Below are 19,266 nucleotides of genomic sequence, written 5' to 3'. Positions count from 1 at the left end.
TTTTATGTACTTGCCCCGATTCGTAAACCAGTCCATTTGGTTTGTGAAAACATCACTTCCAGGGCTGCACTGGTCACTTCAGGGGCTGCAGAAAGCCCATCCACCCCATTGCCTAGGGGACTGATTGATTGGCGCCGGGCTGTCTGCAGTGACGAACCAAAAACTGCACCAAACAAACCAGCCTAAAAGTTTGTGGTGGTTCATCAGAAATGGGCTCTGAAGAACCGCTGGTTTGTGAACCACGAACTGGCCCGGCTCATGACAAATTTTGGTTCATATTTTGATTCGTGCCCACCTGTAGTTCTGATTAATGCAGAGCAGTTCTGTTTGAGTTGCGCTGGATTCAAGCTGTGGTCTCTTCCACCTCCCCAATTTTATCCTCACATCAATCCTGTGAGGTGAATATGGCTCTGAGAGAGAAGTTGGCCAGCCCGAGTTCAGCCAGTGAACTTCCTGTCAGAGGAGTAATTTAATTGAGCTTTCCATGGTCCTATTCTTAACCACATACTGTACAACCTTTGAGGTTATTATCAGCACAGATCTAGTTGATGTTACTTAAATGGGATGTGTTCAGTAGTATTTTGCCTTCTTTCCAAAATGTCCTTAACAGCCCTTTGCAGTTATCTGCAGAGACAGATTCTCTCTTCCTCTTCCATTCCACGAACCCCAAAACCCATGGGACTGGTTTATTCATGAGAAGGACATGCCTGCCCAGCTTTGCTTAAATAAAAACCCTCATGGTAGTTGCCATGACCAAGAGCCGGGAGATGTCTCACCGAGGAAGTAGGAACAGGTTCTCCTCCTTATTAATGTTTTGACCTGGCATGTATTGACTAGGGTGCATCATATATATGGTAAGGCTCTTTAACCTGCTGCTATTACATTGCTTCTTTTAGCAATTCCTCTGTAGAGAAAATATCATTTTAGCAATTTCCTAGCATAACTTTGGTCTTTCTTTTCCTTCTTCTTCTCTCTTCCCCCTTTGGTAAAACTAATCTTGCCTGTCGGAACTGGCAAAAGGATGACAGTAATTCTGTAATTGTTCCATTTTTGAGGCATGCAGTCAATGAGAGGAAAAATGACAGAGCAAATATATTTTCAGACCAATTCATCTTCGCTTTAGTCCAGCCATGCACCTTTTTTCCATTGGGGGAAAAAAATGGAAAACACAGTACTGAAAAAGGACAGGCTGAACTTGCAGTAATGTGCTGTTCTAGGCGGCGGATATTAATAGTGTTCCTTGTTAAATTTTACAGTAAACGTATATTTGAAACATATTCTTGCAGGGAGGAAGACAGAGTTTCCTTGCTGTTAGTTGTTGATAATTATAATGGTTTCCAAACCCGTAAAAAAGTACCATATTGCTGAAAGCTGGTTTTCATGCAGGTATTTTTAAGCCCTGCAAGCTCTTTCGATGGAAGGAGGGTATAAATAGAATTTCATTTAGCACCTTTGGGTACCAATACATATTGCAGAGCCGAGTCTGGTTAGCTACCAGCCTCATTTCTAAATGCTTTTATTTAGGCGCCCCTTGCTATGTTCTTAGGGCAGCACAGTGGCTTCCAGGAGTGCTGGATGTGGTGATTTTCTGAGCTGGCACCAGCCTTCTGGGAGTCTTTGGGTAACTTGGTATAAGAAAACCCTTGTCAAGAGGAGCAAAACTATGGAGGATGGAGGGAAGTAGAGACTGAACTGAAAGAAAATTCCAGAATTCTCTGTGATGCACTCTCGCTTGGTCAGGTTGGAGGCAGAGCTTGCTGTTTCCAGCCAGTCTAGACTTCTTGCCAAGGAGGAGCCAAAATGGTAGGGCTATTCTCATTTGATACTCATTGGGTCTGAAACTCAGTGTTTGCTCACCCTGCTTGCCTCTCAAACTTGCCACACAATAGGACCGGTAGGACCAATTCATATGACTAGATGCTTACATATGTTGGGAAAGCAGAATGCATGGTATAGTGGGACATAGTTCCTTGGATGGGACCCCTTCCTAGGATGATGGAGCAATATCGTCTCGTACCAGGAATATTTCTCTGAGGTTGGAGGGAGGTAATTTTGGCAGTGGGTATTTATTAGGCGTATAGAGAGCAGATACTGTGACGTGTTTTTACTGCATGGTGACTTGTCTGCCTGATGTGAAGGTTGTGGACATCATGTGCTGTCTATATAGATTGATAAATAGCACAGGGGAGGAGTTACCAGTCATGGCATGTTAGCGCTGATGACATTGGAGTCCTGGAGGAAAAGGTTAGGTTACTGGGCATGAAGTTAAAGGCCAGGAGGACCTCAAAGGTAGCATTCTCACAAGTGCTGGCAGTTCCATGTACAGGGCCAGCTAGATAGGCAGATTCAGGGTCTCAACACATGCAAGAGAAAGCAGTGACAGGAGGAAGGGTTTAGATTTGTGAGGCTCTGGGGAAATTTCTGGGACATGCCAATCCTGTATAAAAAGGAAAGGCTCCATTTGAACCAAAAGGTGGCAGAACAGCTTTTAAACTAATCCCAGGGAGAAAGCCATCAGGACCTGGGGATGCTCCAGCTTGGGACAAGTCTGTCCAGAGGGACGACGGTGTAAACACTGAGGGGAGGAGCACAGGAGACGTTGGCAGGATTGCAAAGGAGGGTCATGTGCAGAAACAAAAGCACTAAGACACTGAGAGATCTCTGTCTTTTGGTGCTACACCTCTGAAGATGCCAGTCACAGCTGCTGGTGAAACGTCAGGAACTACAATGCCAAGACCACGGCAATACAGCCCAGAAAACCCACAACAACCAAAAACACTAAGAGAGGCTAGGGTTGTTGGAGAAGGAACTGCAATATAACTGTCTATATGCCAATGTTAGAAGCTCCAAGCCAAGATGGGGGAGCTGGAGTGCTTAGTGCTAAATGACCATTTATATATAGGGGGTGTCCCAGAAACATGGTTGAAAATCAATGGGATATGGTCATCCCTGGGTATATGCTCTAGCGGCAGGACAGGGAAGGACATGTTCCTTTGCAAATCAAAGCAGGCATAAAATCAAATAAGCTTGAAACCATTAGGGAATGAACTCCGCAACAGCATAGTTACGGGTGGATATACTAGTTCATAAGTGTTACTTTTTTAATCAAGGAAGTTTTAAGTCACCCAGCCGGAGCTGAAGCAACATTTCCTGTTCCAGCTGTATATATAACAGTATATAAGCACACTATTATTATATGTCACCTGAACAATATGCAAAGAGGCTAAACAAGATAGATTGCTTGAAAATTTAAGGATCAAGAACTTTCATAACCAAGTTATATATTTTTAGGCATCCATGTTGTTCGGTTAGTAAGGTCCAAGTATTCATTATTTGACATAAAGGCATAAAATAGAAGTCCAAGATCACTCATGGGGGATTTTGGTGCTTTTACAGGATTGCATCCCCTGGATTCTTAGCACCTGAGATGACCTGGTAATCTTGTGTCCAGCAGAAGGTCCACAATAGCAATCCATTACTTCCAGTGCAATCCTAAAGCTTTCTAAACCCCATGGATTTAGAAAGCTATTCCTCTGCTTAGGTCTGTACTGTTTGTCACTGAGATTTTAATATGTATATATTTTCTGATTTTTTAAAAAAACAGGTTACTGTTAATAACAGAGTCTTGCTATAATTGACATTTTAGAAAATTATGCTGGCTTTAAAAAAACTATTTTAACCCAATCTTTGGGGCCACCTGCCACACTTTTCTAAAATGATTGCCAAAGGAACTGATCAGGGAGGAAGCGTAGTTTGCAAATGTGAATATGAAATTAGTCTAAAGCAGATACGGAACTAAACTGGTTGCGTCTGTCTTTGTCGAATCATGGAGCGAGCTTGAGGGCTCTGTTGCTAGTGAGAAGCAGGTCGGCTCTGTTGCTAAGAGCACCTTCTTCAGGTTGCAGCTTGAACATGAACCGCCTCCCTTCTTAGACCACCTGCTACGCTGATCCATGATATTGCAGTTTGTAGGCTGGATTACTTTAAAACATTCTGCGTGGAGCTGCCTTTAAAAAATGGCTCGAAAGCTTCAGTTCAGGCAAAATGCGGCAAGCTTTTTGTTGGGGACCCAGACTCTTCAGACACACGGTACCTGTCCTGAAAAGTTTCCATTGGTTGCTTGATTCAGTTCAAAGCTCTGCTTTTTGCCTTTAAGGGCCATCACAACCTGGGTACCATATATTTGAAGTACTGTATCTCCCTGTATGTTCAGTTATGTGCCTGTTGCAGCCACCTGCTCACAGCGCTCCTCCTCTTTCTACTCTAGCCTTGTTGTGATCATTGGACTAATTCTGTGGAATAGCTTTGAAGAGCAGGCTCAAACAGTACTTGCAGTGTCTAGGAGAACTTGAAGATCTGTTCATTTCAGAGGGCCTTTACTTGAGTTAGCCTGGAGCATCGCTCTGCTGAATCGTTCAGGAGACCTGAGATGTGTCTGATGTGAAATGGTTTGAGGAGCGGCTTGTATTTTATGGCTGCTGTTTTATCTCTCCTTTGTTGTCTGCCCATTGCCATTTGCTAGTCATCGTCAACCCCTGGAGAAATGGATGGATGTAAATATTTTTGTAAGTAAATAAGTATAGAATTGGCACTTCTACTGCACTTTACCAGGTGCTTGTTTTATTTCTGTTGCAAGTGTCACAGAATGTTCCATTAAAATCTCTGAACCTTGTGGAAAATAGCCATACTCTGGGAGATGAATAAATATGCTAGAAGCTAGTATGATGATAGTCGAGTAACTTATTGCTGTCCCACTGTTTGATATTTTTAGATCAGCAGCAAAGAACGGTTGTTCAATACTGAATCTTTGGGCCAAGCTACAAGTGAAGAATGACACTTGAACGGCAAGTGAACAGACTCACGTGTATTCCTCCCTGTTCACTTGCGCTCCACTTGATCAGTACGCACAAGTGAACAGGGAGGAATACACGTGAGTCTGTTCACTTGCCGTTCAAGTGTCATTCGTCACTTGTAGCTTGGCCCTTTATCTTGGAGACTAGGATTCAAATTAGGGTTGGCAACCTCTGGGTGGAGGCTGGAGTTCTGGAATTACCATCAATCTCTGGAATATGACAGGGATCGGTTTCCCTAGAGGAAAACAGGGCAGCTTCAGTGGGTGGACTTCATGGTATCACATTCTCCCTGCACTTCTTCAACAGATTCTGCCCTACCCAGGTACAGTCCTAAATCTCCAGGAATTTCCCAACTTGAAGTTGGCAAATTGAAATATTTAATGTATGAGGTGATTTTTTTCAATTTAAAGCAGTAATTAGACAAGTTTCCTCTCCCTTGCTTTATGGACAGCAGGGTCAGCAAACTTCCCACACAATATGATGTGCATTTTTCATGCCACATGTTACCTGGAACAGAAACATGATTGGCTCTTCATGGCTATAATGTTTGTTTCCGGCCTAGCTCCCTCTACCCCAGATATGTGGAATGAGAGGTTACCTTATGGATGTCAAGATGATTGAGATAAGAATGTAAAGTACTTCTGATACACTAGTGTTGGAAAAAGTATTAATAGTAATTCAGATAAAGCCAATTTGGTGTGCATTTGCATAATTCTGTCTTTTTGTACAGGTTCTGGATTTGTTTTCAGAATGTGAAAGCCAAGCGCTTCAGTCTGTTCTTGAGATTTGTACTTACATATATATATATATATATATATATATATATATATATATATATATATATATATATATATATATACATATATATATTTAATCTGTTTGTTTAAAAATGTGTTTTTAGGGTAAGATGGTGAAAGGAATGGGTGGTGCGATGGACTTGGTCTCCAGCTCAAGAACCAAAGTGGTGGTCACTATGGAGCACTCAGCAAAGGTAAAATTTGGTCTTTCCATCCTAATTTCTTGAGACTGAAAATATTACTTCTGCTCCAGCTTGTCTGCTTGTCTCCTTTGGCTTTTTCCTCCCCCTCCCCATGTCTGCCTTTTGTCGTGCTATCCGGCTCTGTGGAACAAACAGTCTCCTCCTCTCTTTGTTGAGCCAGTCCCTGTGCCTCTTCCAAGTCTCTTGTCTTTAACATCACTTTTCTTGCTGTTGCCTGCCTTCAACCCCCATCACTGCCTTACTAATTTTTGGAATGCTGCAAAATCTTTAGAGAAAGATCAGGTCACTTTCTATATTCTGTAGAGCTCCAAGCACACACAAAAGTTGTGACAGAAGGTCCACAGAAAAGCATGCTTTCGTGTTAGTGTTTAGAATTGATAGTATTGCTATTAATAAGTAAAACTGCATATTGCTTCCTGGCTCCTTTTCCCTAGCGGTAGAAGGGCATCTTTTATGAGATCGGTTTTCTTTGAAGAAAAAAGCACTTCCGGTTCAGCGTTCCTGATAATATCTGATTTACTAATGCATGGGCCGAGAAAGCATTAAGCAGGCGTAGAAGTAAGCAAGTAGTGCCTGCCCCAGACAATATCCGTGCTCGAGATTCTAAACAACTGCCAACTCTCCCAATGCAGACAAATGCCTTTTAGCTCTCATCCTTCATCTAAGCTGTGTTCCAAAACCTTGGACGTAAAAATGGCATTTGTGGCTAGTTGTCCCTTTATCTGCTCTCAGTGACAAGGCTCTGGCTAGTTTCTCTGAGCTGCCAGCCACTTACGTTTGGTAGAAACATGGAGAGAAATCTTGCAGGCCTGCAAGGTAACCCACAATTGTTTTTTTTTTTTTTGGATGGAACAGCCACCATCATGAGGTAGTTCTGAGTAACCTTTGTGTCGGCCATGTTATGAATTAGTGGCCTTCAGTGGCGTTGGGAGATGTGCAGGTTTGCATTCCAGCACTTTCCTGAGTTACCTCAGCACTAGACCTGGGCACGAACCGAAATATGAACCAAAATTCGTGACGAACCAGGCTGGTTCGTGGTTCATGAATCAACGGTTCGTCAGATCCCATTTCTGACAAACCGCCACGAACTTTAGGCTGGTTCGTTTGGTTAGTTTTTCAGTTCATCCCTGCAGATAGCCTGGCACCGATCAATCAGTTTCCTAGGCAATGGGATGGACTTCCTGCAGACCTTCTGCTGACCCAGAAGTGACCTTCTGCTGACCCAGAAGTGGTGATTTTCTGGCCTGGAAGTGACATTTTCACGAACCAATTCATAAACCAGGGCAGGTTCGTGAAAGTTCATGGTTCATGAAACGTGACGAACCACGAACTGCATGGTTCGTTTTTTTCTGGTTCATGCCCATTGAGTGGGGCAGTCATATGATTTACTTTCATGCAGTATTCGAGTTGGGCCTTTTTCATGTGAGGGAGAGTCATTGAAGGCTTTTATCAAAGAGTAGCGAAACTTACACTGAGGAGGAAATATGACTGCTGATGGCACGGAGTGGTTTTCTGTTGCCCCAGAAGATTGGACCAGAACCAATAGGCTGAAATTAAATCAAAAGAGTTTTTGGCTAAACATTAGGAGGAACTTCCTGACAGTTAGAGCAGTCCATCAGTGGAACAGGCTTTCTCAAGAGGTGGTGGGCTCTCCTTCTTTGGAGGTTTTTAAGTAGAGGCTAGATGGCCATCTGACAGCAATGCTGATTCTGTGAACCTGGGCAGATCATGAGGGGGAGGGCGGAATGGGTTACAACGGTGCTTAGTTCTCATGGCCCTTCTTACATGCCCAGGGTAATGCCAGTCGCCACCTTGGGGTCAGGTAGCAATTTTCCACAGGCCATTTTGGCTAGGGATCCTGGAGGAGTTTTGCCATCTTCTGGGCATAGAACAGGGGTCAGTGGGGCAGTGGAGGGGGGGTAGTTATGAATTTCCTGCATTGTGCAGGGGGTTGGACTAGATGACCCTGGAGGTCCCTTCAAACCCTATGATTCTAGAATTCTAATATAAGGAAGGTGAGTATCTTTGTCCCTCTGTGCTGGCACAGACACAACCCAGGAATCAGCAATATTCCACAGGTATCAGTGGGCAAAGATTAGACAGGGAAGCCAGCAGACCAGTGGGGATAGGTTGCTTCGAGAGCCCTGTGGACTAAGGATACACTATGTACATTTTAGAAATAATAGTAAATAAGACTTTGGCCTTCAGCCCAGATAAATCGTTCACAGGTATTGGAAGTTAGGGGCAAGAGTAAAGAACATAACCACTTCCACCTCTTTGGGAGATTGCTGCACAGTTTGCAAAGTCTTGGTGTTCGCGTATCTTTCCATTCCCATTTTGATGATTTTCTGTAGATACGGCGATGGATAGTTTTAACCACTGCTGTAATAATGGGTGGCCGTGAGATAATCTCTAACTGCAGCGTTCTGTAATGCATCAGTTCCTGGGGTTATGGCATCTGTCTTAAAAGCTATCTCTCTCTCCACAAGCCTGTGTGTTTCAATCTCTGCAGGATGCTCAGAGGAGATATTATGTGACCTTAAAGGTATACCTGATGGGTTGATGAACACTCTTCTTAAAAATAGCACAGATAAATCGTTACTGCGCCAGGGACTGAAACTTGGAAGGTCTTTGAATGTAACTAATACAGGAATATTGTCATTGGTCTTCCAACCATTTTTCCTTAAGATAAGTGAGATTCACTGAGCGAAGCAGCTGCCTTGATAAGAAATGTAGCTCTTAACTGGATACAATTTAAAACGAAACAATTGCTCCTTACAGCAAAAAAACACCCACCTAAAAGGAAAGAGAGCCAGTGTGGTGTAGTGGTTAGAGTGTCAGGCTGGGATCTGGGAGACCCAAGTTCGAATCCCCACTGTGCCATGGAAACTTGGGCCATGGATGACCTTGGACCAGTCACACACTCTGAACCTAAACTACCTTGCAGGTTTGTTATGAGGATAAAATGGAGGAGAGGAGAAGGATGTAAACTGTTTGAGTCCCCATCTGGGAGAATGGTGGGGTATAAATGAAGTAAGTAAATAAATAACCTTTGAGAAATCGTTCCTTATAGAATGAGAGAATGTGCATACTGAACGAGAGAATATACACACTGATCTTTCAGTGAGGAACCAGAATTTTAAAAGAACCAGCTCCACTGCAGAACATTCACAACACTCTATTGAGCAATTTTTTGAAATGTACAAATGCAAACAAAAAATTGGAAATGAAATCACAATGGCAAAAGTTGTTACCAAAATCGTTCAGACTGTAAAAGGTGGATTCCGATATTATAAACATGCATCAGCATTGTATATTGGCCCATAGATCTTTGCATCCAGGTTCTAGCTGCATTCAAATGTCATGAAACACTGAAATTGGCCATGAGCAAACTTGTTTCACACATGGGGTCTGTGAGTATAACAACAAATCTGCATTTGTGCCGGATGAAAGTTTCATCTCAGTTGTTCGTGACATTGGAATGTAGCCTTGCTGAGCGTGATCTCAAAATTGATATGGATCAGACTTAAATCCATGTTTAATATTTCTTACAGTAAAATTCTGTGCATGGGATAAATTAATTCCACTTCCACCTATATAGATAGCATTTTTAGATTTGAAAGGTGGGCACAGCTGTTTCAAGGCTCTCACATTGTGAGCATGTCTTAAAATCAGATCTCCTAATGTGCATTTAAAACCTTCATGAGCTGAGAGAGTAGTTTTATTTTTTTCTCCTTTTTGTATTAATGCACTTATACTTGACATACAAATGTGAGAGATGCATCTGTCCTGTGTCACATATGAAAACGCTCTTAGATAAATCATTGACTAGTTAAATTGTTTTTTCTGGAGTGGTCAAGAGAGCTAAGCCTAAAAATTAATAAAAACAAAATGTGGTTACCCAATGAAGGCTTTTGGAGTTTTTTTAACCAAGAAAAGCAGTCTTCGAGGAGAGGAGAGTAGACTTTGATTAGCCCGTCAAAGAAACTGCTGTTTGTAGGAACATATTCTAAGCAGAATAGTAGGACATGAAAGATTTTAGGATCAGTATCTCATATCAATTACTTTTGCGCTTGAGGACAAGAAGGTGGGAAATCTGCCACTGGGGTTCCAGATTTTTGGAAAGCTAATACCGGTGCAGAAAAGTGCCCCGTGGTGCAGAGTGGTGAGCTGCAGTACAGCAGCCCAAGCTCTGCTCACAACCTGAGTTCGATCCCGGCAGAAGCCGGGCTCAGGTAGCCGGCTCAAGGTTGACTCAGCCTTCCATCCTTCCGAGGTTGGTAAAATGAGTACCCAGTTTCCTGGGAGTAAAGTGTAGATGACTGGGGAAGGCAATGGCAAACCACCCCGTAAAAAGTCTGCCAAGAAAATGTCGTGGTGTGACGTCCCCCCATGGGTCAGTAATGACTCGGTGCTTGCACAGGGGACTACTTTACCTTTTACCTAATACCGGTGCAGAAATGGGAGGGTGGAGTTTGTAGTTGGAGCTGCAGGCCTAGGAGACAGATGACCACTCACCCCCCCCCCATTTTCCTGAATCAGTTCCTCACCCCCAGTTGGTATTTACCCCTCACACAGCCATGTTCTCTCATGGAAAAAAAAATAGCAGCTCTAGGAGCAATTTAAAATTGGAAAGATGGTACAGGAGGAAAGTTAAGCCCACTCTCTTCGGTGGCCTGACCCCTATATGATATGGGTCCTCTCACAGTGTTATTAATAACAACAACATTTGATTTATATACTGTCCTTCAGGACAACTTAATGCCCACTCAGAGCAGTTACAAAGTATGCTATTGTCATCTCCACAACAACAATCACCCTGTGAGGTGGGCGGGGCTGAGAGAGCTCCTAGAAGCTCCTAGATGCATCTGGCGAAGAGAAGTGTGGTTCTCAAAAGCTTATCCTACAGTAAAGTTGGTTACTCTTAAAGGTGCTACTGGACTCTTTACTATTTCGCTCCTAGAAGCTGCGACTGACCCAAGGTCACCCAGCTGGTTTCAAGTGGAGGAGCGGGGAATCAAACCCGGCTTTCCAGATTAGGGTCCTGTGCTCTTAACCGCTACACCAAAGAACCAAATGCATCCTCTTTTCTCTCACAGCCATCCCTTAATCTACATCATTCCTCTGTCCACCCCATAGAACAGCCCCTCCACTCTCCTCTCCTAATCCGTCAGCATGTTGTCCTTCTTCCTCCACGAGCTTCCCATTCCCTTCCACTGTGGTCTGTCTGCAGTCCCTTTGCGTACTTCATCCTCCACATCCTTTCCTGTCCCCCTGCCCAGTGGTCCCCCCATCCTAGTCCCCCTCCTTCCTCTCCCCCTTCTGTTGTCTCCCACCTGCTTTCATCAGCCCTCTCCCTGTCTCACGTTGCCCATCTTTCTCTCTCATACACATGCACGTGCCCCTGCTTTGCCCTTTCCAGTTCCAGTCCAGGAATGCTTCGGAGGAAGAAGTGGAAAATAGTGCCAAGGCTGTCTCTTGCCATATAGCCCTACCCACCAAGCCTTGGCTCTAGCCTTCTCCCACTGCTCTAAGCTGTTGGGAGCCAGCGTTGATTCATTTCTGGTCTTGTGGGAATTGCTCCCAAAGCTGCTGCATCACTGTGAGCAAATGCAGTCCTCATGGGGGAAAGTGATATTTTTCTGCCTATCAAGGGTGAGGGATAAAGGGTCTGTCCTCAGTTGAGCCATGGAATAGGCATATATTTGCGGTGATTAGTGTGTCTGCAATGGGCTTTCTGTATTCAAAGATAAACCTACTTTCCTGAAATTCAAATCATTCAACTAGTACTTGGTTTTTGCCTTTGCTCTAGGGCAATGCCCACAAGATTTTGGAAAGCTGCACTTTGCCAATTACTGGGAAGCACTGTGTGGATCGCATCATAACAGAAAAGGTAACTATTTTTCTTCTGTTTCTTCTAAGGTGCTCGGGAGAGGAGCATTTTTTAGCTTCACAGTGGCTGATTCCGCACACGTTGGATAATGCACTTTCAATGCACTTTATCAATCGTTTGAGGTGGATTTTTTGTTCCGCACACAAAAAGATCAGTTCCAAATGATCTATAAAGAGGATTGGAAGTGCATTATCCAACGTGTGCGGAATCACTCAGTGTCTTTGTGAGGTCTGGATCCGGTGCAGCTGGAAGCGGATGTTTCCTGTTTTCCACTCCCTCTAGCAGTCCTTTATGACCCCTGGAAAGTTTATTCTGCGGACCCTCCCTGGACAGACAGGTGTGGGAAGGGGCTGAGGGCAACTGTTGCAAGGACCAGGAAGCAGGTGGAATTTTTCCTCCTCCGTTTCCGACATACAACTGGGTCACACAAATGGCAGGTCATGAATTATAGCTAAGGTCAGGTTCCATCATCTCAAGACAAAAGGTGGTAATTTCAGCTGTTCCAGAAAGTAAGTAAGTACCACCTTCTTTTTCAGTCCCCTTACCTCCCAAACGCCACTCAAATTTAGGAACCTCCCACATCATTCCTAAGGAGATTCACTGTAACAACCTTCAAATCATGTATTCTAGAAACTTATGGCTTGCTTCAGCTGGACAGCTTACGAGTAAACAGGCTGAGGACTGAAGCCAAAACACCTCCAAAGAATTATATAGACATGTCAGTGACAAATTCAGACAGTGCCTTTAAGAGCCCTTCTAGAAGGGGCAGAATGTTTATCAAGATTAGCATCTTTACGAAGCCACAGCGGTGCTGAGCATCTTCCATCATATCAGCCACTCTCGCGCTATTGTTGCAAGGCTTCTAAGGGTCACGGCAGTGTTTTGAGGTGAGCAGAGGAAGGGCCTGGAGGGGAAAGCTTTTTGCAATGATTTTCTCTCAAGATTTCCTCTGATCAGTAAACAGGTGCAGAGAAATGAAGGACTTAAAAGAAAGGCATTTAGTGCTGCATTCTTGAGAGGCAAAACTCGAGAGTTCCACTGTAGCGGCAGGATCAAATGATCGAATGCTCCATCATTTTAAAACAAATAAACCTTCCCACATGCCTAAAAATTAGCCCATCAGGGAAACGGTTAGGCTTCGCCCTGCTTCTTTTGTGTTCTGGGGAGGTATGAAGCATGCTCTCAGACACTCGGTTCAGTTCCCATTCTGCAGCCTGTAGGATACAGCCAGGCTACAAAAATATCGCACAAAGCTGTGCTTGTAAGTAATAGTGTAGTTTTTCCTGGGGAAGTAAATTATGCACAACCATTAAACAGCATCTATGTGATTTGTTGCTATAGACTAGCTTTTGCCAAGAATAAAAACTTTGGGCTGAAGTCACTTTAGCTCCCTAGAAGTCATAAGGACAACTCTTCTAGATCAGACTGAAGTCCCATTTGGTTCAGTGTGTTGTTTTCCTTTATTATGCTTATGGAGGAGGTCTTTAGACTGGGCATGGGGGCATCTGCCACCCTTTGATGCTTCTCTCCAATAACTTGTGTTCAGACTATTGTTAGATGTGATAGCTAAATAGAGGGTCTATGAGGCCACTTGGTGAAGCCTCCATGAGTGATCTACAGGACAATCTTTTGGGCGGTCAAACGGGACCCCATCCTCCCTCTTTCAACAGTGGAAAAGCTGCTTGGATCCAAGCCCATAAGAACAGTAAAGTCACACAGAGACTTTCATTTGCAGACACAGCCGATTTATAGTAGGTTGCAGAATCCATAAACTACCCCAATAAAGATGAAACACTTGTGTTGACCTACAGAAAGTCACAAGAGACAGTGATAGCTCAGTAGGAAACTTTACTAAGGTAGTTCATGGGCAATAGTTATGTGAGATGGTAGCATTAAGTAAGGAGTGGAATTGGGCAAGATTGAGAGAAAAAAGTTGGCGGGATCCAACCCACGGTATTTATTGACTTGACTTGTTGGTATTGTTTTATTGTTGTCGCTGAGCGGGTTCTAGAGAGTAGGTGGCATACTCAGTTTTTGAAAATAATTGAAATATACGTACAAGCCGTGCATGCTTGGATCCTTTTTGACATGTAACCTTATATTCTATTCGGCTTGTGAATCCTCCCCATGAACAACCTCAGGGAAGAAAATGAGAGAGCAAATCCTGGTGAAAGAGTAAATGCTAAATCATACATTGACAGAAGCAGCCCCAGCCCCTTCGATTTGCTGACATCTGTGTCCTCAGAGCCCTGTGAGCGAGGCACTCATAGCTTTGCCCACATGTGTGGAATCCCCACCTGTGATACTAGACTGGGTTGAAGAGATGGGAGAGATTGCACAAACGAGATGACCATTAACCAGCGTCACCTGTTTTTGAGATGTTTGCTGAAGGGGAAAGGATTCCCACCCATTTCTCTTCCACGCGAGAGCTTTCAGTTCCCTTCTTAATGAACTGGGCAGTGATATGGATGGAGAGTCAGTGTGCATCAGGAACCAGCACTTAGCAGTTCAAACCTTAGCTGCAGCCTTCTTCTGCTTTGGTTGGTTTGTTTCCCCTGACTATTCTTTTAGTCCAAAACTGTTAACAATCTAAATCCTGTAGGCTGTTTTTGACGTGGATAAGAAAAAGGGGCTGACTCTGATCGAAATTTGGGAAGGTCTCTCAGTGGACGATATCAAGAAAAGCACCGGCTGTGATTTTGCTGTAAGTAGTTATTTGTAGTAGTTATTTATGTCTTGGGGAGTAGCTTGGTAAAAAGAGCCAGTGGCATTGCCAGTCTGGCCAGGGGAAACAGGTTTCTGAACATGCAAAATGCTGGTGGAGGATCTTCTGGAATAGATGTTTCTGGTGAATTTGGAAACAAAGCATGAAAAAGCATTTGTTTACTAAAATGAGCTCCATATGATTGGAAGCATTTGATTCCTTAGTTCTAAATGCCTTTTGGAGCACAAAGAAAGGAAAAGGAACTTCAGCTGTATGTCTATGTAATTAGTTGCATAAATTGTTCCTTGTATTATAATTAGGCCTTTCCATTAATGTTTATTTTACAGAATTTTACAAGCAGCCATCCTTAGTCAGCAATTCTTTCCATGATTTGAACTTGTTTCCAGTACACACACACACAAATGCTTAAAGTAGTGAAACTTCTGCATACTGTGATAATATTAAGGCTTATTTTCTTCTAAATGTCAGCCTGTCAAATTTTATTGTGCAGCCAAAGCCGTTGCAATATTACTAACACAATTGGTCAAAATAATGGATCTACAAAACAATAATGAGAATAGTCTAGCCTGCTCCAAATAAAACCAATTTGTCACCCTTGCACTTTTAACGAGTTGAAATCTACAAACTCTTTTCTAACTTTAGCACCTTGTACAACAAATTGTTCAACCTTACAAGTAATATCTGTCTCCTAAGAAGGCAAATCCCTCATCCTTCTAGGGATTTCTATGGGCGGTGTAATAAAATGTTGTGGGCCCCATGGCACATGGACAATCCTTTCAGAAAATGGGGCATTGTTGAATAGGGTGTGACCCCCCCTCCCCCAAAAAATCTGGGAAATCTGAATCCAGGTTTCATGGATCCCTTAAAATTACAGGATTCCTGAAATCTGGGAAAGATTCTCTGATCCAGTTAAGACAGATCAAAGAATCCCAGATTTATTTAGCCATTATTCCCTGTGATGAAAAGTATCTGGGCGCTATCTGGAGGGGCTTGGGGAGGAATTTTTTTAGGTAACCTCCATCAAATTTGCCTACTCATGATTGTCCTCTAAATACCCTCCAAGCGTCAGGAACACTAGGTCCTGGGGTCCAATTCTGTGGACCCCTGAAGGTGTCCCCAGCCACTCTCCATTATTCCCTAGGGGGAAACTACCTGGGGGATATCTGGAGGTGGCATTTTTCAAGCAAACTCTGCCAAATTTAAAAGGAACCTATTTCTGACTATCCTATAAAGACTCCCCCAAGTTTCCAGAAAATTGTACCCTGGGGTCCAGTTGTACGGGCCCCTGAAGAGGGTGTCCCTGGCCATTGTTTGCTATGGGGGAAATATTTCCAAGCAGGCTCTCATGCAGAACACAGGGGCAAGACTGCCAGTTGCCAAAGGTACACCCCAAAAATGCAACCTCAATCCAGAGAAAGCCCAGCAGAACCAAACTGAAGTCCCTTGGACAAGCTGCCTAGCCACTCTCCATTGTTTCCTATAGGGGGAAACATTTCTAAGCAGGCTCTTGTACAGAAACACACGGGCAAGACTGCCAGTGGCCACAAGTACACCCCCAAATGCAAGAGGAAGCCTGACCGAACCGTAATGAAGTAAAGGAATGGGTGGAATCCCCCCAGAACCCAAGTTAATCAAGGGGACCAACATCAAACCAGAGAATCATGCCAAAACAGAGAATTCCACCAAAAACAAATGACAGCAAGGGACAATGTTGTAACTTAGCCCAACTGAGCCAGAGGATGGACACAGGGAGTGATGCCTTGGGCTGTCACTCACCAGAGCTATAGGAAGTTAAATATATATAGAGAAGATTGGTATTTAGAATGTTTTTAGCAATGTTTACGAGCAGGGATTTTTAGGTGATAGTGGCTGGAGAAACTGGTGAAAACTTTTTTTTAAAAAACTGGTATTAGCTGTTTTGTTAAGTTTTGGCAACGCTGAAGCTTCTGTTGAAACTGCTTGGCTTCTAATTCATGTTGCCGAACTGGATTCTGTGGAATATCTAGAGAAAATAACAGGGGTCAACAGGCTAACTGATTTTTCCCAGACACGTTGGCAGCGCTGTGTAAAACAGCATTACGGCTAGTTGTCTTTCTTTCATACTGCTAGTAAAAATAGGTGAAAATCATTAACATGCTATTTTTCTTTCCCTTCTAGGTATCGCCAAATCTCCAACCAATGAAGCAGATTTCAACCTGAGGAATAGACGGGCTTAACTTCTATGCTTCCAGCAAAGGGGAATCAAATGTCTGTTTTGCAATGATGCATTTTAAAAGAGGTCTTTGTAAGTAGTTTCTGGTAGTTAGCATCAGGCTGACTGTCACTATAACTATGTAAATGTTTGTTTGCACATGATGTTACAGTACAGTTTCCAGAAAATAAATCCCATTTGATACCTAGCTATTTATAAGCATCACACTGTTAATAAGAATTAGCAAGAGAATGATGCCTTGTAGATGTGATCTAATGCTATAACCTTGTGCAGAGGTCACTTTCTACGCACAGATCATGCAAAACGGCAAGTGCCTATACATCGGCTGCAATTGCGCACACAAAAAAGGGGGAAAGTCACAGGGCAATGTGGTGGTCCAAAAATATGTTTGTAATTAGGTATTTGTATAAACAAGACCCTCATTTACAGAAGATCACGTAGATGAAAGGCTCTATCCTGTGGTCAAACATACAAAAGCAGAACTGGATGATTAAAAAAAAAGTAAGCAGATTTCTAGTGTTTGTGGCTAGAAAAGTCTGCTTTGCATGCGTAACACCAGGCAAAATCTGAGAAACTGGGAAAAGAAATTTTTGTCTCCAGTAATGAGAGGATGGTACTACACTACACTGCATAGTTCCTTGACTCTCTCCCTCCTCCACATACTGCTAACGAAAACAGAATAAAATATAAAAGTAGTGATGCAAATTTGTTTGGTTTGCATAAACTATATAGATCAAAGAACCCATCTTTCCTGGTGCAGAATTTGGGGTACCATGGCATAGGATTTTCATTTGTGCAGAATATATGCAACTCTGGCTGTGTATAGAACATACAATGAATTAACTAGATTTCAGGCATTACATACCCTATTTGAATAGAAGCCAAGCTGCCATAATCATTTTATGATTTTTTTACTGACCTTTTAATAAATACTTGCACAATTGCATAGTTCACCTAAAGTCCGGATTCTGCCTTGCTATTTTGAGTAACGGAGCATTTGCACAAATGTCTAGGGAAGTCAGTAAAGTGAAATTTCAGTGGCTGTGTTGCAGTCGCTGTGCCAAGTATAGGCTCTGAAGCTTTTATATGGACTATCCCCCTTCTTTTGTACTTGAAAGTAGGAGCAGATGTTTTTTCTGGATTCCAGAAATCCCCTTCAGGCAATTCCAAAAAATTCTAACGCTGCCTTTTCCCATTCCAGAGTTTCTTTAAATGAGCAATTGAGGTTGAAATATGCAACACTTAAGTAAAAAAGATTTAGAAAAAATGGAGAGCATGCAGAATAATTTAGGTGTGGTGGGATTATTGATTTTGAAAATCAATTAAATTGTTGGCTTTGGCTTTGGGAGCTCCTTAAATTCCCTGGTGAGACATGAATCTCATTGATCAGTTTTAGGTAAGGCAATCATAGCCTCTCTGCAATCTTGAGACATATGTTAGGCTAAGGCTAGACAAATGTTGGCATTATGCACTGATATTCTGCTTTATCTGTGACGCGTGTGCTTTAGTTGCATGAAGACAGTGTCTACCCACCCCGGTCCCATCTTCTGCCAAAATACCACTCTTTGGTAGTGCTGGGGAGGCAAGAAGATGCAACAGAGGAATCTTTTTCATGAATCTGTTCATTTTTATGATCCAGTATATTACGTGTATTGGTTTCTGCAGCTCTTGACATGAGGTTGAAGTTCAGTGCTTGGATATTCGCTTCCCCGTCTCTGGCTACCTGACCTTATCAGAATCAGGGTAGTACCAGGTGCTTGCAACATTGCAGGATTGGGTTTCTAGTATATTACTTCATAACAGATGCCTAATTACCATACCACTCCTCAGGGTTATTGTAACTAATGGAGAGTACCGGCATTCTTTCACTAACGTTGAATGGGGACAAGCATGTTTTAATACGGCAGATCCTATTGTCCCATCAATTGTGTGATTGTCAACACACTGCAAATGAACACATTGATTAATCCGTTGGTGCCCCATATTCTGAGTGATCAGTTGCATTTAGGGTAACACACATCCCCTCTTTTCTCCCTCAAAATCGTTAGCAGAGTCTGTTTTTTCCTGAAATGCCCTAAAGGGTTTTGGAAAGAAGAAATACTAATTCTCCTTTCTCTTTCACGCTCTATGAAGAACTGGCCAGCAAAAAGGTCTAGTGGGTTATTGATGGTGTTGTTACCTTGGGCAGCGAGGCGTTTCATAGTAGGAGGAGACAGAAAGCACTTATTAACTTTTAGGCTACACATGATATAAAGAATATAAAACTAAATTATATCACCAGTAAAACTGAATTAATCCTCTCGGATTTCAAAAGCTCGTATATTTTCCTCTTCACAGAAGTTGTGTTCCTTCATATTTTGTGTACCATTATACTTGGTTCTGTCCTTTTGTAAGACGAAAGTGAACCTTTGGCCTATTTAACAAATGTACTGTCAACTCTGCATCCGTGTCTTTTATATGTACTTGCAAACAGTCAATAAAACAAATTGCGCAAAAACTGTAGTGTTCAGGTTATCTTAAGAAAAGCTTGCTGCCGGCAGACTTGTTGAAAAGGGCCCGTTCCAGTGATTTATTGCAACATCT

At 42.8% G+C, this 19,266-nt stretch overlaps 1 protein-coding gene across 1 annotated transcript in view; it reads left to right on the top strand.

Moving 5' to 3' along the window:
* The window catches only part of OXCT1 (3-oxoacid CoA-transferase 1), an 81,267-nt gene extending 63,625 nt beyond the window's left edge, over positions 1 to 17,642 (top strand). Inside the window, exons 14-17 of the mRNA XM_054986664.1 lie at positions 5,755 to 5,844; positions 11,666 to 11,746; positions 14,349 to 14,450; positions 16,629 to 17,642. Of these exons, the coding sequence (XP_054842639.1) occupies positions 5,755 to 5,844; positions 11,666 to 11,746; positions 14,349 to 14,450; positions 16,629 to 16,670 (315 nt within the window). The 3' untranslated portion in view covers positions 16,671 to 17,642. The remainder of the gene's footprint in view (positions 1 to 5,754; positions 5,845 to 11,665; positions 11,747 to 14,348; positions 14,451 to 16,628) is intronic.
* Positions 17,643 to 19,266: the final 1,624 nt, after the last annotated feature.

The sequence above is a fragment of the Eublepharis macularius genome, chromosome 8 (genome assembly GCF_028583425.1).
Source record: "Eublepharis macularius isolate TG4126 chromosome 8, MPM_Emac_v1.0, whole genome shotgun sequence".
Classification (NCBI taxonomy): domain Eukaryota; kingdom Metazoa; phylum Chordata; class Lepidosauria; order Squamata; family Eublepharidae; genus Eublepharis; species Eublepharis macularius.
Note: the sequence above shows the minus strand (reverse complement) of the source record. Positions and strands in the feature narration are given on the sequence as shown.